This window comes from Lontra canadensis, unplaced genomic scaffold (assembly GCF_010015895.1).
Source record: "Lontra canadensis isolate GAN:19392208 unplaced genomic scaffold, GSC_riverotter_1.0 scaffold12, whole genome shotgun sequence".
NCBI lineage: Eukaryota > Metazoa > Chordata > Mammalia > Carnivora > Mustelidae > Lontra > Lontra canadensis.
Genome location: NW_022631006.1, coordinates 7517979 through 7538413, shown reverse-complemented (window position 1 = coordinate 7538413; position 20435 = coordinate 7517979). Strand labels below are relative to the sequence as shown.

Genomic DNA, 20435 nt, shown 5'->3' with positions numbered 1-20435 from the left:
AAAATGTATTTTTGAGATGTGTTCATATACATACACATGCACATATGGACTTTATCCTGTGTATAAAACTTCAATTAACTTGCACACTTCCTAATAATATTTAAATTTTTTACTTCTCTTAGGTCTCATAATCAGAATCACAAATCAACAAACAAATATGATTTATATATGGATATTTTTATATGGATGAATTCTTAGAGGTGAAATTGCTGGGTCAAAGGATAAGCCTAATATTATATTTTTACAAGTATTGAAAAGTTGTCTTCCAAAATGTCTCTAACAATCTACACTGCAAAACACAGCATATGGGAAACCTATTTCCCTGCATCTTGGTTAACACCATTATCAGTCTTTTTTAGATTTTAGACAACTTGAAAGTACTTTGTTGGTTTCATTGGCATTTTCCTGATTACGAGGGCAGTTGAACAACTTACTCTGTACATTTGCACTTTTATAGATTGTCTTTTCCTTGTTTATTTGTAAAAATTATTTTAATACAATCAACATTACTTTGCCTGTTACATGTATTACACACACTTGCTCCAAATATACTGTTTATTTTATGTTTGTTTATTCAGTGATTATCAGGGATATTTTTATTTTTATATTGTCAAATCCAAGCCTTCTAAGAAGACTTTACCTATTCCAAGTTGATAAATCAAAATTCTTACAATGTCTCCTAATCAAGGGCATTCTTTTAATCAGCCTGAGAGTGATTGGGAGAGAGAGAGATTGGGAGCTCTGCTAGGTTTAGATATTTGACAAAGGGAGACAGGAGTCTCAATCAAAATGATAGACTCTACAATTCTGCACTTCACTGTAGAAGGGACAATGTACAAGGTGAATTTTAAAAATTAAAGAGTAACAGACTTACTGATTAAAAAAAAAACTACTTACTGTTTATTATGGGTTGAATTGTGCCCCCCCCACACACATATATCACACACACACACACACACACACACACACACACACATTGCAGTCCCAACCTCCAGAACTTCAGAATATAACCTTATTTGGAAATAGGGTCTTTACAGAGATAATCAGTTAAAATCAGATCATTATGGTGGGCTCCCATCCAACATGACTTCTATCCTTATAAAAAACAAAAATTGTGTTCATGGATTAAAAGACTCATATTAAAACATTAATTCTCAAGAGACCTGGGTGCTGTAATCAGTTGGGCATCCGACTCTTGATTTCAGCTCTGGTCATGATCTCCGGGTCATAATATCAAGCTCCATCTCCATCTCTGTGCTCAGCATGGAGTCTACTCAAGATTCTCTCTTCCTCTCCCTCTTCCCTTCCTTCTCATCCTCTCTCTCTCCCTCAAATAATCTTAAAAAAAAATGTTAATTCTCTCCAAATTGATGTATAGATTCAATGTAATATCAATAAAAAATCCCAATAGAAAGTTCTATAGAAATTGTCAAAAGGATTGTCAGATACACCTGAAAATTAAAAAGGACTATGTTAGTAAAAATATTTTGAAGGGAGTAACAAATTTGAAGAACTAACACTACTGATACTAAATTGTTTTAATGAAGATATAATAGAGAAATTATAGGATTGATGTAAAGATAGATAAATACAACATTGAAACAGAATAAAAAGTCCAGAAATAGACTCAGACATATAAAATCAGTTGATTTTCAATAAAATTACCATAACAATTCAGTGAGGAAAAAATCTTTTTAATAAATCATGCTTGAACAGTTGATAGCCATATTCAAAAATATAAACGCTAACCCTCAGCTCACACTATATAAGAATTTGACTCCAAATAGACCATAGATCTAAATAAGAGGGCTAAAACTATGAGCTTCTAGAATAAAACATTGGGGAAAATCTTAGATACCATGGTTTGGCAAAGACTAATTATGACACAAAGGATACATGACATAAGATTTCAAAAATCTACACAAATTAAAAATAGAACTACCATATGACCTAGCAACCCAACTTCTGGGTATATATACAAAGGAATTGAAATCAGGATCTCAAAGATATCTGTATTCCCATATTCATTGCAGCATTATTCACAAGAACCAAGACACGGAAACAAGCCAGTGTCCATTGATGAATGGATAAGGAAAATGTAGTGTTTACATACAGTAGAATATGATTCAGCTTTTAAAAAGGGAAGAAAATCCTGTCATTTGTAACAACATGGATGAACCTGGAAAACATTATGCTAAATGAAGTAAACCAAACACAGAAGAAGAAAATACTACCTGACCCCTTATGTGATTAATCTAAAATGGTCAAATTCATAGTGGCAAAGGATAGAATGGTGGTTAGTAGGGGTTGGTGGGAGAAGAAATGCAGAGGTGTTGATCAAAGGATATAAAGTTTCAATTATGCAACATGAATAAATTATGCAACATGAATATATGCAAGAGATCTACTATACAGCACAGTGCCTATAGTTAACAATACTATATTGTATACTTTAAAACTTCCAGGGGCTGGAAATTTTCCAGGGACTGGCTGGCTCAGTTCAGCAAAGCATGCAACTCTAGATCTTGGGGCTGTAGGTTTGAGTCCCACATTGGGTATAGAGATTACTTAAAATAAATAAAATCTTTAAAATAAAACTTGCTAAGAAATATTTTAGATCCTATGTTAAGGGTTCCTATTACACAAAAAAATTAAATTTAAAAATAGAGAGTAGGAGGAAACCTTTGGAGAAAACCACGATATTAATCGTAATGATAGTTTCATAAATATAGTCTTGTCTCCAAACTCATCTAGTTGTACACATTAAATATATACATCATTTTGTATGCCAATCATACCTCAATAAAGTGGATTTTTAAAAAATCAGTACTCAGGACTTTACAATATTAAAAATATTTGCTTTTTAAAAGAAACTATTAAGAAAATAGAAAACAAAAGCCAGAGACCAGGAGAAAATCTTTACAAAATGTATATCTAAAATATATACAAAATGTATCTAGAATATCTATTTTTAAAACTCTTACAACTTAGTAGACACTCAATTTTTTTAATAAGCCGGAGATTTGAACAACAAAAACAACAAATCCCTATGTATTGTAAATAAGCATGAAAGAATGCTCAGCATCAATATTGTTAGGGAAAATGCAAATTAAAATAACAAGATTCCACTACATACTTACGAGAATGGCTAAAATGTAAGTGACTGACCACACCAAGTATTGGTGAAGTTTGGGAGCAACTGGAACTCTCAACATACTGCTGTTGGGAATGCAAATGGTACAATCACTCAGCAGACAGCATCACCTTTTACTAAGGTAAAACATGTTAAACATGAACCTACCATATAGCCTACCAATTACACTCCTGGATACTAACCCAAAAGAAATAAAAGTTTATGTCTATACAGACGGTTATAAGTGTCTTCATAATAGCTTCGAAAACAGTAATTGGAAATAACCCAGAAGTCCATCAACAGGTGAATGGATAAATTGTGGTATAGATAAACAATGGAATACTAGTCAACAATTAAAGGAATGAATTACTGATAAATGTGACAATGTGGATGAATCTCAAAATAAATAGGCCAAAAGAAACCAGACAAAAGAGAGTATATACTACTATGAGTCTATTTACGTAAAACTCTAGAAAATGCAAACTCATCTATAGTAAAAGAAGGCAGACCAGTGATTGCCTGGGCTGAATGGTGGGTGGAGGGATGTGCCAGGAAATTATAGAAGAGGGGTTCAAAAGGACCACAATGAATAGGGTCACAAGGGGGTCTAGGGAGGTAGTGCATATGCTCACTACCTAGATGGTGATTATGGTTTCACATTTGTATGTCCATGTCAAAAATGACCAAATTGTACATTTTCTTTTTTTTTTAAGATTTTATTTATTTATCAGAGAGCGAGCAACCACAAGAGGGGGAGTGACAGGCAGAGAGAGAAGCAAGCTCCTTGCTGAGCAAGGACCCTGGGATCATGATCTGAGCCAGAGGCAGACGCTTAACTGACTAAGCCACCCAGATGTCCCCAAATTTTACATTTTAAATCTCTGCAGCTTATTATATGTCATATTGGGTATGCCTCAATAAAGCAGTTTTTTATAAAACTAAAATCAAAAGTAGGCAGAACTAAATGTTGAAAAATAATTGGTTCTAGAAGCAGAATCTTTCACTTTCTTTTCATTATAAAGAAGAAACTGTTTCAAACATGCAAAAGTAGCAAGGTATTTTCGATATCCAATAATAAATACCATACTCATTGCAATAAATAAATGTAACTCATCTGTATAAATTAATTCTAGAAGTCATCCATTATTCAGTATTTCTCAATCTAGCCAAAAGGTGGCAGTGTTCAAAAAATATTTGAGTTCAGGTTTGCAGTGCTGGAGGAACTGCAAAGCAGGTCTGGTCTCTCTGGTGCAGAGTTCTACACCAGTGAGACCCCACTGAACTCAAGTAACCTGTGCTAGGGAAGCTCATTCGAGAACACCCAATTGGGCTGTCTCCTGAGGAACCAGAGGATGGAGACTCTCCTGCAAGTACTCATAGGGATATTAGAGTTGCAGGCCGCCTGTAAGTATGGGGTTAGTCTAGGAGAGTTAGGGGACGCTGACAGTCCCTGGGGGCAAGGACTGAGTCATCTTCTGCCCTGCAGAGGCCCATCTGAGAGCCAGATACATGCTGAAAAGATAGACAATATTCTATGTTGTTGTGATAGTGTTGCTGGCCCAGAAGAATTGAAGGGGGGGGCGGCGGGCAGAGAGAACCCATCCCTTCTATGAGCTTGAAGATCTGATGTGGTCACCTGCATTTTCTTTACATTGTCTTTTTGAACAGGGGTCAGTAGTCAAGAACTAGAGCAGAGTCCACAGTCCCTGACTGTCCAAGAGGGAGAAGATTTCACCATAAACTGCAGCTCATCAGAGCCTGTGTATGCCCTACACTGGTACAGACAAAAGAAGAGCAAAGGTCTAATCTCCTTGATGATATTGTGGAAAAATGGGGAAGAAAAGAATCATGAAGAAACCACTGCCACATTGGATAAGAAAAAACAGCAGAGTTCTCTGCATATCAGAGCCTCCCAGCCCAGCCACTCAGGCACCTACCTGTGTGCAGCAGATGCACTGTGATCTCCGGGCCTCTGCAGGGTGTCCCCAAACCTGCAGCTGGGCTGCAGGTGCTCTGCCAACACAGGGCTCCTGAGCAGGGCTGGGACATTTGCCAAGATGAGAAGCTTGAAGAAGATGCAGTAGTCTCATTGCAAAAAAAAAAAAAAAAGAAAAGAAAAGAAAAGAAAAAGAAAAACAGAGCAAGGTTCTGGAGTGAGAGTAGGAGAAGTTCTACCTTTATTTCCAAGTTCAATTTGACTTTTTGTCTTGGTAATTATTGCTTTCTAGTAGGTAGAAACCTCAGCTTGGGATAAAGATGGCATGAAGTTCAGTGATTTTTGCAATCACTGTGCACAGATCTTGTGCCTTTATTGCTCCAAGGAAACTTCCTCCCTTCTTCTACTCATTCAGCTTGTTAGTAGAAAAAAAATCTGAGTCATTTAGTAGATTCCTTGTGGCATTTTAGGACTGTACTGTGAGCAATATTGTCACACTGGGAGGAGTCAGGGACAGTGGTTTTTCCCAAGTTTATATTGTAAGCATAGAGATACACAAGTGGATGCATAGGTAGATAAGAGAGGGGGTTCTAATCCAGTCTCAGACCCCCCTCACTTCAACAACATGGCTTCACCTGTTCACACTGCCCACAGCCTCATCCACACCCAGTTTGCCCTTCACCTCTGATGTAGCTTCAAAAAGAAACAGATTATATTCAGTCCTTGTGGCAGAGCTCATCTTTCAGATTTTGTTTTCACTTGTTCTTGCCCACTATCCTTGATAAAAGATGTGCACTTAGAGCCAGATGAAGCACACAAAGATTTTGTCCTTATTTCTTCCACATCCCAGCACCTTTATTTGCCTCCCTCCTGAGGCTGCTCCTGCTCCCTCCCCCACTCCTAATGGTACTCTGTGACCTTCAATACCATTTTGCCCACCCAAACCCTAATGTTTTCTAGTCATTGAATTGCTTTCCAAAATCTTCTCCCACTTTATTGATTCCATATCCATTTCCCAGCTCACTCTCCAAAATGGAGTGGTTTGTAACCTAACTCATATCTCGATGCAACATTCTAGATTAGGTCTCCCTGGATTGCTTGTATTTGAAAGGGGAATGTTGGAGGAGACTCAGAGGAAGTCACCTCAACTGGTGCGCTTTCACTTATGGTGACAGTTGGAGAGGAAGGATGTTTCATAGCAAAATGCTATTTCCCATGCCGCTAAACCATCATGTAGGCCACCTGCCTGTATGTAGGGCAGTTCTCGTGGGCAAGAGGTGCAGACACCACACTGCAAGCATTGGTTAAAAAATACATTATTACTCAAATCTGTTTAGAAGGATAATACGAGGGGCACCTGGGTGGCTCAGTGGGTTAAAGCCTCTGCCTTCGGCTCAGGTAATGATGCCAGGATCCTGGGATCGAGCCCCGAATCGGGCTCTCTGTTCAGCGGGGAGCATACTTCCCCTTTTCTCTCTCTGCCTGCCTCTCTCCCTACTTGTGATCTTTATCAAATAAATAAATTAAATCTTTAAAAAAAAGAAGGATAATATGATCCAGCAAAGAATAAAGACAGAGATTCTAATGCTTGACACTACACATAATAATTTGCAGCATGGGTTATCTAAGATAGACTCCATCTCCATACAGTTGTTGTGATGGGATGTGTGATACCCCACACTGAAAGCACATACCCACTTAGAGTTAATATCGTAAAAGGCACAGAATGGCATATATAATTATCTTCATTTTACATATAAGAAAACTGAGAGTGAGAAGAAATTTCCATCAAGGAGTGCTTTTGAGAACTTGAATCCTGAGGAAGCACATTGGAGGCCACAGACACTCCAGAGACACAGAAGCCACTCATTTCCCACTCGCCTATAATGTGGCGCATCCTCACCTTGCCTTCTTCCTTTCAGTCGTGCCACCGAACACATTTTCTCGTGGTCACTGCCCACTGAAGCCAGGAGGCAAGTCGTGCTTTGTACTCACTTCCGTAAAATGCCTGTCAGAAAATGTTGGAATCAGGTCACTCTGCTCCCGGCCCTACCAGAGAACTGAGCTAGACCTTTGTTGTGTCTCAAATGTCTCCCCTGGGACAATAAATGCCGCCCTAGAGCTGTGTCAGTTTCCTGTACTTAAAAGTGGCCCTTTGTATTTACTTCATTTTGTTCTGTTGGGGTCCCTGATTGAGGTCTTCCTTCTTCTCCAACTTTATATAGTAATAATCCATCCTTTTATGGCAGAGTTTTCTTTCTGCACAAGCTCACTGTAGCCATTTGCTACCCTTGATTTTCTGGCATACTAATTATAATTAGAAAATCATCTGAACAATTAAGTTAGAATACATAGCAACTATATTTCTTGGGCTGCTGTAGAGACAGAGAGGAGTCTTAAGACCTGTATGAATCTTCTGATTAAGCTCAGTGTTTTTAAAAATTTCCTTACAACCTCCTCCTAACACCCAGGAGAGTGAGGCCATATTCATGTAGGCCTGGGAGATGTGGTCTATATATATGATATTTCTTTGAAATCTCATTTTCTACCTAAAATTCACGTGTTGTGTTCTGTAATATGCCCTCATTTGTTTCAATATGAAAAAAAAAAAAGGCTTTAAATTCATGATCCAGAAATGTATGCCATGTTTATCCCAATGCAAACTGTCATCCTTCTTAGGCTACTACCTGGCCTATTGCTCTGTTAGGGAACAGAAATGGACTGCCAGAATTCTCAAGAAAATGGGGACACTCTCAGGGCTGAGACAGTAGGTCTTCATGGAGAGTGGAACAGCTGCTTAGCATCAGGGAGACTGTAGCAGCAACCATGATGATCACAAGGGGGCAGAAGATCTAGTGGTAAACTTGACCTATTAACTCTTTGCCTCCCACGTCCCATAGAGTATCAGAGTAATGCAAATTTGTTTGTGTATTGTGTGTGTGTGTTCTTATTGGATTTATTTTTTTCTCTTTTTTTTAAATTTTTTTATTGACATATAATGTATTATTAGCCCCAGCAGTTCAGGTCTGTGAATCATCAGGCTTACCCATTTCACAGCACTCACCATAGCACCTACCCTCCCCAATGTCCATAACCCAATGCAAATTTTTTTTTTCTAAAAGGAACTGTCTTGGTTTTTTGTTTATTCTGTTTGCTTTTTTTTTTTAATGCATTACTTCAATAAAATGTTGCAGAGTCATTAAAAAAGAAAGAAGGGCCTCCTGGTTGGCTCAGTTGGTAGAGCATGTTAACTCCTGATCCCAGGGTTGTGAGTTTAAGCTCCATGTTGGGTATACAGCTTGCTTGGAAAGAAGGAAGAAAGAAGGAAGGAAGGAAGGAAAAGAATGATGTCAGGTTATCAGTATTTTTGCTTTAGGAAATATACACATTTGGTAAGAACACAGAAGAAACAAGATAAATATATACACAGAGGTTACTTGCTGGCAAACCTAGACCTAAATTAGCATTGACCCTAGAAGAAGAAAAGGAGTCTCAAGAAAACAGAAAGCCATTTCCCTGTTCTTCCAAGTCTGAGAAGCCCAGTGGGATAGAACATGGCGGTCAGAACCTGGTAGAAGCTCATCTATGTAAGTTAGGACAGAAGCTTCAAGGCATTCCTCAGGTACTCAGCCCAGATCCTAGGCATTTGAAATTCTAAGTTGCCATTTCAATTTTTTTTCTTAAAGATGAAAATTCCCTCTAAAATTCCATTCCATAATAATGATGTTTTGCTATTATTCAGAGTTTTGTCTCTTTAAAAAAAAAGAGTCAGAATTTCACAGGACTATGTTAATAAGCAACAGTAAACTTCTTCCTGCATTGTCTCTGTCAGGGTCCTTTTCTCTTTTTGTTTTTGTCTCTGCCTTTCATGTTAAGGCAATCTTTTCAAATGCCTAGTGATCCCAGATGCTCATTTATACTTAGTGGGATATAAATCGGGGATTTGAGCAAAGGGAGGACAGCTTTGGTTCCTCTGTTTTTACATGTTTGCCTCTCTTCACTCTCAACTGAGCTTGGTATCCCAGGCTCTTATATGCCTCCTTATTCAATATCTTCAGAAAGCACTAAAGCAGGTGGGAAGGAGTGGACACCTGACTTTTCCAGGTCAGGATGGGAGATCTGAGAATATAACTGTACTTAATACTATTTTACTTTAGACCTGATATATTCTGTTTAAAGTCTCTTTACCCCACATTCCTCATAATGATCTTCTGAGGTATCAAGAGCCCAAGTTCTTGAGACTCTCTGAGCACCTGGATTTTTTTTTTAGCATTCCCCTCTGTGGGCCCTTAGGATTCAACTTTCTTCAGTTGACCAAACCAGTTACCACTTGTCCATTCACTCTCAGGTCCCAAAACAACTTATGGATGTCATCCTTTGCCTGTTCTTTATGTCCTTTGGGGTTCATAACTTTAAAAAAAAGTTTACTCTTATTTCAGTGGGTTGTGAGAAAGGCACAGAGGGAAAAAAAAATGTCTTCAAGTCACCATGCTTAATCCTAAATCTGTCTTAATCCTAAATCTGTCTTGTTCATGTCTTTCTATGTCCTAGCAGATAGTGGTACTCAATAAGGCTTCATCAACTGAATGGGGGAAATAGGATTATTTTTTACAATTCTCCAAGAGTGGCATGAAGGAAATGCAATCTAGTGACTAGTCGTAAGGGGGCAGTGTCTCCATTCATAGTTCACCTTCAAGATTGGCTCAAAACTCAATGAAGCCTCCAGTTAAAGATCAGATTGGCTGATGAACAGAACGGATATTTTCACACCACAGAGGTATTTATAGTGTTACCCTAAGCTCAGAGGAGTTTCTTGAAGCAAAAACCCTTTAAGGAAATAATTCTCTCAAGGACGTGTGATGACCATGCTCCTTGTAGATTTACTAATATTCCTGGGGATGCAGCTGGCATGTGAGTCTTGGGGGTTTCTGAGTCTCACAGAGAGAATTTCAAAGGAGTGGAAATTCTCTGGAAGGCAGGAGGTGAGGTTTTATCCAGGTCCATGAAAAGAGAGACACAGGAGAAAAGCTTTAGAAAGGGAGGGAGGAAAAAGCACAGCCGTAGGCCTGGGAGTTGGAGTTAGGGAAGAGTCCATCATGGCTCTGACAAAGGTGATCTAAAAATGATTTTGAATACCTTCGTTTGTCTTTCTACACAGGGGTGAGTGGCCAGCAGTTAAATCAGAATCCTCAGTCTGTGTCCATTCAGGAAGGAGAGGATGTCTCCATGAACTGCAATTCTTCGAGCACGTTCAATAGCTTTCTATGGTTCAAGCAGGATCCCAGGGAAGGCCTTGTCCTCTTGATAGCCTTATATAAGGCTGGTGAATCGATCAGAAATGGAAAACTGACTGCTCAGTTCAGCCGAACAAGAATGGACAGCTTCTTGACCATTTCAGCCTCTGGGATGAAACATTCAGGCACCTATTTCTGCAGTGGGAAACACAGTGCTCCCTGAGTACCTGCAGCCTGCACTCAAATTCGCAGCTGGAACCCCAGTCACTACGTTGCCTCCAGCAGCTGTTCCTCTTGGCATGAAATATGATCGTGCCACTGTGCTCTCCCATTACTGCAAATTCTCATGCATCTGAGGCTTTATCTTCCAAAGGTTGTGCTCTTTGCTTAATGAACACAAACCCATTTTTATATATATTACTTACTTATTTTGTCAGTATATAAGGAGAAATGATCGGGACATAAGTCACAGTAGATTTAATACAGCTCTCTTTAAAAATGGATGGATATTAATGGAATAGAATTGAGAGTTTGGGACTAAACTCAGACATCTATGGGCAATTGATTTTCAACAAGGGTGGTAAGACTATTCAGTGGGAACATAGTGCTAGGATCACTGGATAGCCTCATGCAAAAGAATATACACATATTCAGATATTAACTCAAATGGATCAAAGACTCAAATGTAAGAGTTAAAACTGTATACTCTTAGAAGAAAATACAGGCAAAATTTCAGTGATCTTGGACTATGAAACTGTTTCTTAGATATGATACCAAGAGCACAGCAACCAAAAAAATAAATAAATTGGCCTTTATCAATACCAAGAACTTTTTCAAAGACCACAAAGTTTTCCACAAATGTAAGTGAAAATACAACCCACAGAATGAAAGTCTGTTTGCAAATCATATATATATATATATATATATATATATATATATCTCATATATATATTAACTTACAATTCAGTAATTAGAAGACAAATATCAATTTAAACATGAGCAGTGGATTGCAAATAATGGACTATTACTCAGCCATTTAAAAAAAGAATGAAATATTGCCATTTGCAACACCATGGATCTAAAGGGTATAATACTAAGTGAAATAAGTCAGTCAGGGAAAGACAAATATCCTATAATTTCATGCATATGTGGAATTTAAGAAACAAAACAAACAAAAAAGAAGAGACAAACCAAAAACAGATTTTTTTTAGTTTTTTTTATTATGTTCAATTAGCCAATATAAAGTACATCATTAGTTTTTGATGTAGTGTTCAGTGATTCATTAGTTGCATATAACACCCAGTGCTCATCACCACATGTGTCCTCCTTAATACCCATCACCTGGTTAACCCGTCCTCCCACACCCCCCTCCTTTCTGTAACCCTCAGTTTGGTTCCCAGAGTCCAGAGTCTCTCATGGTTTGTCTCCCTCTCTGATTTCTTCCCAATCAGTATTCCTCCCTTCCGCTGTGGTTCTCTGTGCTATTCCTTGTGTTCCATATATGAGTGAAATCATATGATAATTGTTTTTCTCTGCTTGACTTAATTCATTTAGCATAATCCCCTCAAGTTCCATCGATGTCAGTGGAAATGGTGGGTATTCATCCTTTCCGATGGCTGAGTAATATTCCATTGTATATATGAACCACATCTTCTTTATCCATTCATCTGTTGAAGAGCATCTCAGCTCCTTCTACAGTTTGGCTACTGTGGACATTGGTGCTATGAACACTGGGGTGCATGTGCCCCTTCTTTTCACTATGTCTGTATCTTTGGGGTAAATACCTAGTAGTTAGGTATTGCAGGGTAATAGTGTAGCTCTCTTTTCAACATATTGAGGAACCCCCATACTGTTTTCCAGAGTGGCTGTACCCGTTTGCATTCCTACCAAAACTGCAAGAGGGTTTCCCTTTCTCCACATCCTCGCCAACACTTGTTGTTTCCTGTCTTGTTTAATTTTTGCCATTCTGACTGGTGTAAGGTGGTATCTCACTGTGGTTTTTTTTTAACTTTTAATTAAATTTTTTATAAACATATAATATATTTTTATCCCCAGGGGTATAGGTCTGTGAATCGCCAGGTTTACACACTTCACAGCACTCACCATAGCACAAACCCTCCCCAATGTCCATAACCCCATCCCCCTCTCCCAACCCCCTCTCACTGTGGTTTTGATTTGAATTTCCCTAATGGCTAGTGATGATGAATATTTTTTCATGTGTCTGTTGGACATTTGTATGTCTCTTTTGGAGAAGTGTCTATTCATGTCTTCTGCCCATTTATTGACTGGATTATTTGTTTTTTGGGTGTTGAGTTTGAGAAGTTCTATATAGATACTGGATACCAGGCTTTTTATCTGAAATGTCATTTGCAAATGTTGTCTTTTGCTTTTGTTGACTGTTTCCTTTGCTGTGCAAAAGGTTTTTATCTTGATAAATTCCTAAAAGTTCATTTTTGCTTGTGTTTCCCTTGCCTTTAGAGACATGTCTTGAAAAAAGTAACTGTGGCCAATGTCGAAGAGGTTACTGCCTATGTTCTCCTCTAGGACTTTGATGTATGGAACTGGAAAAGACCCTGAATCACAAGGGGATTGTTGAAAAAGAAAACCAAGGCTGGGGGCATCACATCACCTGATTTCAAGCTATATTATAAAACTGTGATCATCAAGACAGTGTGGTACTGGCACAAGAACAGACACATAGATCAATAGAACAGATTAGAGACTCCAGAAATGGACCCTCAACTCTATGGTCAGCTAATCTTCAACAAAGCAGGAAAGAATATTCAATGGAAAAAAAGACAGTCTCCTCAATAAATGATGCTGGGAAAATTGGACAGCCACATGCAGAAGAATAAAACTGGACCATTCTCTTAGACCATACACAAAGATAAACTCAAAAAACAGACTCTTAACTATAGAGAACAAACTGATAGTTACCAGAAGGGAGGTAGAGGGGGGATGGATGAAATACATGAAGAAGATTAAGAGTACAATTATCATGATGAGCACTGAGTAATATATAAAATTATTGAATGACTATATTGTATACCTGAAACTAATATCACATTGTATGTTAACTATATTGGAATTAAAATTTTAAAAACATAAAATAAAATAAATAATAAATAAACTGGTTAAGACAGTTAAGAAAGGGAAATTAAAGAGAAATTTCATTTATGAAAATAACTGAAAAAAATACAAATTAAAAATATCAACAAATATAAACTAGCAATAAATATGTGACATAATATAATATGAGTAATTAGAATTTATCTTAGAAAGGTGTAGAAGGCTTAACATTAGAAACATCTATTCATGTAATTCCAACATTAGCAGATTAACGGTGAAAATGACAAGGGCATCTCAGTAGATAATATTTTTAAATTAATGTTTTATTATGGGAATTTTCAAGGGTGCACAAAAGAAGAAAGAATAATATCATAAATAGGTACTCATCACCTGAATTCAACAATGATAAATTATCACAACAATGATAAATTATCAATAAATTTCATCCATATTCCTCATCTCTCTTTCTTAAAGCAAATTCTAAACATTAGTCATCCTATCCATAAATAATTCAAAATTCATCTCTGGGATATTTTTAACATAACCAGAAGTACATGATCACAGCTAAAATATGTAGCAGTATTATTTGTTTGTCAAAGAATAAGACCTTGATCATACTGATTCCTTGAGATTTGTGCAAATATGCTTTAGGTCTAATATTTGGTTAACTTTTTAAAGAAGATTTTGTTTATTTGAGAGAGAAAGAAAGAGGGAGGGAGAGAGAGAACACATGCAGGGGGTGGAAAGAGGGAGGGGGCAGAGGGAGAGGGAGAAGCAAACTCCCTGTCGAGCAGGCAGCCCAACCTGGGGCTCCACCCCAGGACCCCCAGATCATGACCTGAACCAAAGGCAGATGCTTTAACCAACTAAGCCACCGAGGTGCCCCAATATTTGGTTAATTCTTTATTATCTGCATGTGCTTCAGAAGAAATATTCTCTCATATTTTGGTGCAGAGTTCTATATACGTTAATTAAATCAACTTTGTTTGGATATTCTATATGTTAAATAATGCTTTTCTCCTTGGCCTGTCAATAATTGATAGAGATGTATTGAAATATCACTACAAGAGTGAACTTTTCAATTTCTATGATTCTATCAATCCTTGCTTTATGCATTTAATATTGAAGTGGAAGTTCAGAATCATTATTGGAATTAATTAAAACCTTTATTATGGTTTAAAACCCTTCCTTATCCCTAAAAATGCTTCTTGCCTTAAAGTCTCTTTGTTTTTCAGTTATTAACATAAATTCATAATGAGTTTTTGTTTAGGATTTTCCTGAATATATTTTTCCATCCTTCACTTTCAAACTTGCTTGACTCCTATGTTTAAGTTGTTTTCTTCAAAAAAACCTGTGATCAGATTCTGGCCTTGTATCAATCCTACAATCTCTGCTTTTTAATCAGTGAGTTCCAATTCCATTTTTTATAATTTTTCAGGATTAGGACTTGATTCCACCATCTAAATGTGTACTTTTTATTTGTTTTCTCCTTTTTTCCCCATTTCTTATGTGGTGAAGGGCGATTCAATTTGTGTCTTTTTTGTTGTTTTGTTTTGTTTTGCTTTTTTCTTATTCCATATCCCCCTCTATTGGTTTGGAAATTACATGCTCCTTTTAAAAATAATTCTTTAGTATTTATTTTTGAAGTTTTACCATGCATACTTAAAATCTGAAGTTAATCTATGGCTTAACCATGTTTCTGAAAAATTTAAAAACTGTAAAATACTACAACTTAGATCAAACTATACTGGCTTACATGCTATCATCAGCCAATGTTTTAGAAACTGACTTAAAAAGAAAAGACATTATTAAAACTTTCACTGTTATTGGATTTTTACTGCCAAGATTTATTTAGATTACCCCTGTATTGCCAATTCCTTTGCTCACTATCTCTTCTTGCTTCTCAGACCTTCCCTGAGATCATTTTGCTCCTTCCTCAGATACATCCTTTAGAATTGAAAGTCTGTTGGGAATAAACTTCTGTAGCCTTCGTTTCAGCATCATCCTTACAAGATCGTTTACTTAAAATTCTAGTTTTGTAGCCATCTTCTGTCAGCATTTTGAAGGTATTTTCCAGTGTATCACGCTTCCACTGTTGATTTTAAGAGGTCTGCTCTCAGTGTTACTGCCCTTCCTTTGTCAATAACCTCTTTTATTTTCTTACTGCTTTCAAAACCTTTACTTGTCAGTATTTCTAAAACTTGGTGATTTATACACATAACCTGTGTAGTCATCCATTTGGAAATAAAGAATTAAGAACAGATGAATACAGTTCATTCCTTCTCTCTTTTTCATGACATCTAAACTAGTGTTGATTGCAAAGATACTCTTGGTAAACATCCCAATGCAATTTGCTAGAATATAAATGAGAGTGTTTCAGGCACTGCTATGAACTTACTCTGCTATGTTATCTTAGAATTGGTTGGGGATTTTTTTGTAATGAAGATTGAAATTTAAGAATTTGTAGATGTGGCGGGCTGAAGAATGGAAATTAGTCATGCAGCCCATCTAGCTATGTATCCAGAAAGATGCAAGAACTAAAAGAATCCCAAACTAAATGGTAATAGTTGTGCTAAGAATCCCACCCTTACAATCGAAATTCATTACTAAAAGAAAGAAGGAAATTAGAAGAGTCCTAAATCTATTACCAACTAAAACTTTACAATATACATGATGGTAGAGAAACTAGGAGTTATGTGTTTAGCACTCAGTAAATGACAAAATAATTATATATATATACTACAGAATACCATCCAATCATTAAAGAAAAAAAAATAGTACACCTCCATGTAATGATGTGGAAATACATTTAAGGTAGACTGTTCAGGTGAAAAACAAATAAGTTACAGAATAATATAAAATAAAATTTTATTTTCTTTACAATTCATGTTCCCTTGATCTGAAAATCTAGCCATTTTATCTTCTTTTGCTCTCATTCAGCCTATTATGGGTTGGGTCGTGACAAGTCATCTTGTCTGATAGGGATTGTAAATATCTCATTTTCCCTAGAACTAAAGAAAATAGACTCCATATTTCCTGTTCCTAAAGCATGAAGTTCTGCTTGAATGAGCACAGAGATTCTTCCAGGAGAAACAAATGAATAAAAAAGAAGATAATGAGACTTTTGATGTAAAGGGATAAAGAGGGTTTTAAGGGAAGCCAGGGGAGGCTGGAGAGTCAGGAAGATGGGGACATGCAATGTCAAGTCCTTGATGCAAGAAAGGACTTAAGAATGGGGCAAGAGGCAAGACTCAGCTGCTAAGGACACAGTTTAAGTGCCCAAGAGCCATGCTAGTCCATGTCCTTCACGACCCACTAGCTCTATTCCAGGTGAATCTCCAGAAGTTTGGTGGCCCATAGAGCCTGTTCCAGGTGAATTTCCACACTTCACACAAGTGACCACTTCTCTCTCTCTGCAGCAAGAACCCTCTCGAGCCCTCAGTCCAACTTGAATGCACCACCTTGCAGTGTCTTTAACCAACTCAAGGCCAAATGTTGTCTTGGACACTTAGCAGGATGGTTAGGAGATTCTCCAGCAACCATGCACTTTAGTGGGAAGGCAAGGTGGACACCAGAGTTGAGTACCTTAGATTAGATTATATGAGCTGGGACAGTTAGGGGAGGAGCCACTATGTTTCCAAATGTTGGGCAAACATTCTATCTATCCCTTTCAGCGCTGCTTAAAGTCTACAGTGCTTCAGAAAATTTTAGAAAATGAGAAAAGAAAGCAACCTTATTTTGAACAAATCTATGATATATTTTGTTGATGAAAAAGAAAAAAGTTCTGGATGGAGCTATGTTGAAGATAGAGGTTAGAATTGCAGGGGATTTATATTTTCTTCTTTATGTTTCCCTGTAGTTTCCAAATGTTCTGCAATATCCATATATTTCTTTAATAATCAAAAAAATGTATTTGCAAAGAATAAGTAGAAATCAATTTTTTTTAGCTTAAAAAGAGGAGATAGTGGCACCTGGGTAGGTTCAACCAAGAGTCTGACTCTTGATTTCAGGTCATGATCTCAGGGTTGTGAGATCGAGTCTACTCTGGGTGTGGAGCCTGTTTAAGATTATCTCCCTCTCTCTGCCCCTCTCCCCCTCTCAAGAATAAAAAAAAAAAAAAAAAAAAGGAAGAGAGACTCATATCACAATTTTATGTAGGAATACGTACCCAAAAATACATGGACAGATACACCTTAGTCATACACAGTACAAAATGTGTTCCCACCATTGCATTGTCACCATCTGGAAAGAAAATGTATTTAGCACAGGACTTCAAAGAAAATAGAAGTCTATAGAATGGATGAATGGAATAAACAATGGATTTCTGGGTGGAAAGCAATATTTGTATGAGGGAAGGGTCTCAGTGGGTTTAGAAATGAGGTTATCGGGGTGATGCTTTGATATTTGTTTTGATCAAATTATGATAAAACAGGAAAGAACACTTTGACATCTGCATTTCACCCAAATATACCTTTGGGTGATTATCCATGACCCCGGTGTTTTTCAGGAATACTACTTTCTAAGTATGTGTTCCAGGATAGTGAGATCAACAGTGACCTTTAAAGAGCTTCTGGAAGGACCGTTGCCTCTTTTCCCACCTTTTCCTCCAACTCCCCAGAGTGCTGCTGTCCTTCGCCTCACAGGGTAGATTCCTTCTTGAGTGTTGGTTCAGCATTTTCCTACTTCCCAGTGTACTATTCCTCTCTGCCTTCCCTGAGCCATAGAACCCCAGATTATCAGAGCTGTGAGTCACTTTGGGTAGCCGGTCCTTCCCCCATGAGGCAATTTTGGAAGATTCTATTATCTTGGATAAAACACGTGGATACAAGTTTTCAGCTATTCCGCACCAGCTCACAAGATGGCAGTGTTCTGTTCCAATGACTGCCCTGAGTGACTGAGTAGGAAGGATTTGAACTTGAATTAGGGCCAATTGATGCTCATTGTTCTGGTTGGCTGAAGAGCCAAATTGTTATTTCCCCTTCAGGGTGTGTGTGTGTGTGTGTGTGTGTGTGAGCACGCACACGCATGTCTGTCCTGGAGGAAAAGAAAAAGAAACACTCAGGGCAGTGAATCACATTTTGCCCTGGAAAACAAAACCAAGAGCTGAAGGATGGAGAAGTGGCTACGAGCTTCACTAGCCATCTTTTGGTTTCAACTGAGCTGTGAGTAGCATTATTACAAGCGGTCAGGGACAGCCAGGAAAACCTGAAGAATGATCCTCAGAAAACTAAGGCATGGGGAGTAGAATGCATTCTGACTTATCAGAGAGCATCTGTGGTTCCAATGGAGAATAATTATGATCTCTGAGAAGACTTGATATGACATCACTCTTTCTCTGAGTGATTTATTTGTTACTTTTTATTTGGAACAGGGGTGAGCAGTGAAGACAAGGTGATCCAGAACCCCCCATTTCTGGTTGTCCATGAGGGAGACAGTGCAACTTTCAGCTGCAGCTACGAAGTGACCAGCTTTCAGAGCCTGTTTTGGTTTAAGCAAGAAGAGAAAACCCCTACCTTTCTGCTTAGACTAATTTCAAGTGGGACTGAGAAGTCAGGACGGTTAAAAGGCACGTTAGATAAAAAGGAACTTCTCAGCACCCTGCACATCACAGCCACCGAGCCCGGAGACTCAGCTACGTACTTGTGTGCAGTGGAGGCACGGTGTTGTCTTGTCAGCTGTTGCCTGCACCCAAATGCTCCAGCTGAGGCTCCTACACCTGTTAGATGGGGAACTTGCTAAATCAAAAAGAAGCCGTAAGGAAAAGCAACTATTAGTCAAGATCCTCATGCCCCTGATGGCAATTACTGGTGTGGTTTATGGAGTCATGTCATCACATTCCCCACCTTCTCTGTGCTTTTCTACGGGAGTCAGCACAGTTAATGCTTTTAGAGGGACACTCAGATGATACCAGCTCCATGACCACCCCATTACAGCCTGTGAGAGAAAGAAAGCCTTTTTACCAGGATTGCACCAACTGGTATGTGCACCCCCCAACATGGACTCTCCCTGACAGCGTGATGGATGGAAAGTCCAGTTTATTTTTAGTCAGATTTTCCCACTAGAACAGACACGTTTATAGGTAGAGATCTGCTTGAGACTTTCTTTGCGGGACCTATTAGCAAAGAACACAGGGTGGGAACCAGAAAGCTCATTACATGACTCAAAGAAAAGCTTTTCTTTGTCACTTGCAGTATTGTTACTCCTTTCATCTTTGGGTTGCTGATGCCAAGTGCTTCATGAAAGCAGTGGTCAGCTTTCCCAAGATGTTACACGTTAATGTGATCAGTAAGTACTTTCAGCTGTCTTCCAAACAAAAGGGACTAGCTAAACTAAGTTATGCAAAGCGAACATAAACTGAGCCTAGTTCTGTTACAGTATATTTTTTCTGTGAAATATTACGTCCTCATATATATTGTATTTACAGAGTTTGCAATGGAAACTACTGTTTTTTGAGAGTAAATACTATGGGCCTAGTACTTTGCAAATATTACCTCATTAAATTTTCAAAACAACTCTGGTGGATCATTGTTCTTATTCTCAGTTAATGGATTAGGAAATGCAAATGCAGAAAGATCAGAGTTGCCCCCTCACTTCTGAAAAATAACTGATAGAATTTGAAACCAAGTCTATCAGACTCCAAAGGCTACACTTTCTCCATTACATGCCCCACGTTAAATATCACAGGAGGAAAAAAAATACCCACGGTATAACCACAGTTACATACCAAAACAGTACATTAAACACTGGAATAAGATGTGTTTGTCGTGTGAATAAATTAACATGTTCACAATGACACCAAAATGTTTGCAACAGAATTAGTGTTTTTTGAGTACTGGGCTTAACACTTTTTATTTTCTGCTTTATAATATTCTTTATTTTTCAAACTGGCTAACAGGAGCTCAATACTGAGCATTATTTCACAAATAGAAAAAATACAATACACTTTATTTTATTTTATTTATTTAATTTTTTGTACACAGTAAATACATCCACTTTTGGGTTTGGTTTTGTTTTTTTTTAGAGAGAGAGAGAGAGAAAGAGAGAGAGAAAGAGCAGGGGAAGG

At 37.8% G+C, this 20435-nt stretch overlaps 2 gene segments (V, D, J or C); both read left to right on the top strand.

The window, feature by feature from the left end:
• Window positions 1-20435, top strand: part of LOC116867075 — a 470514-nt gene that overhangs the window by 146733 nt on the left and 303346 nt on the right.
• Window positions 4422-5097, top strand: LOC116867088. The segment is given in 2 exon segments: window positions 4422-4537; window positions 4802-5097. Coding segments are annotated over 2 exon segments (345 nt in total).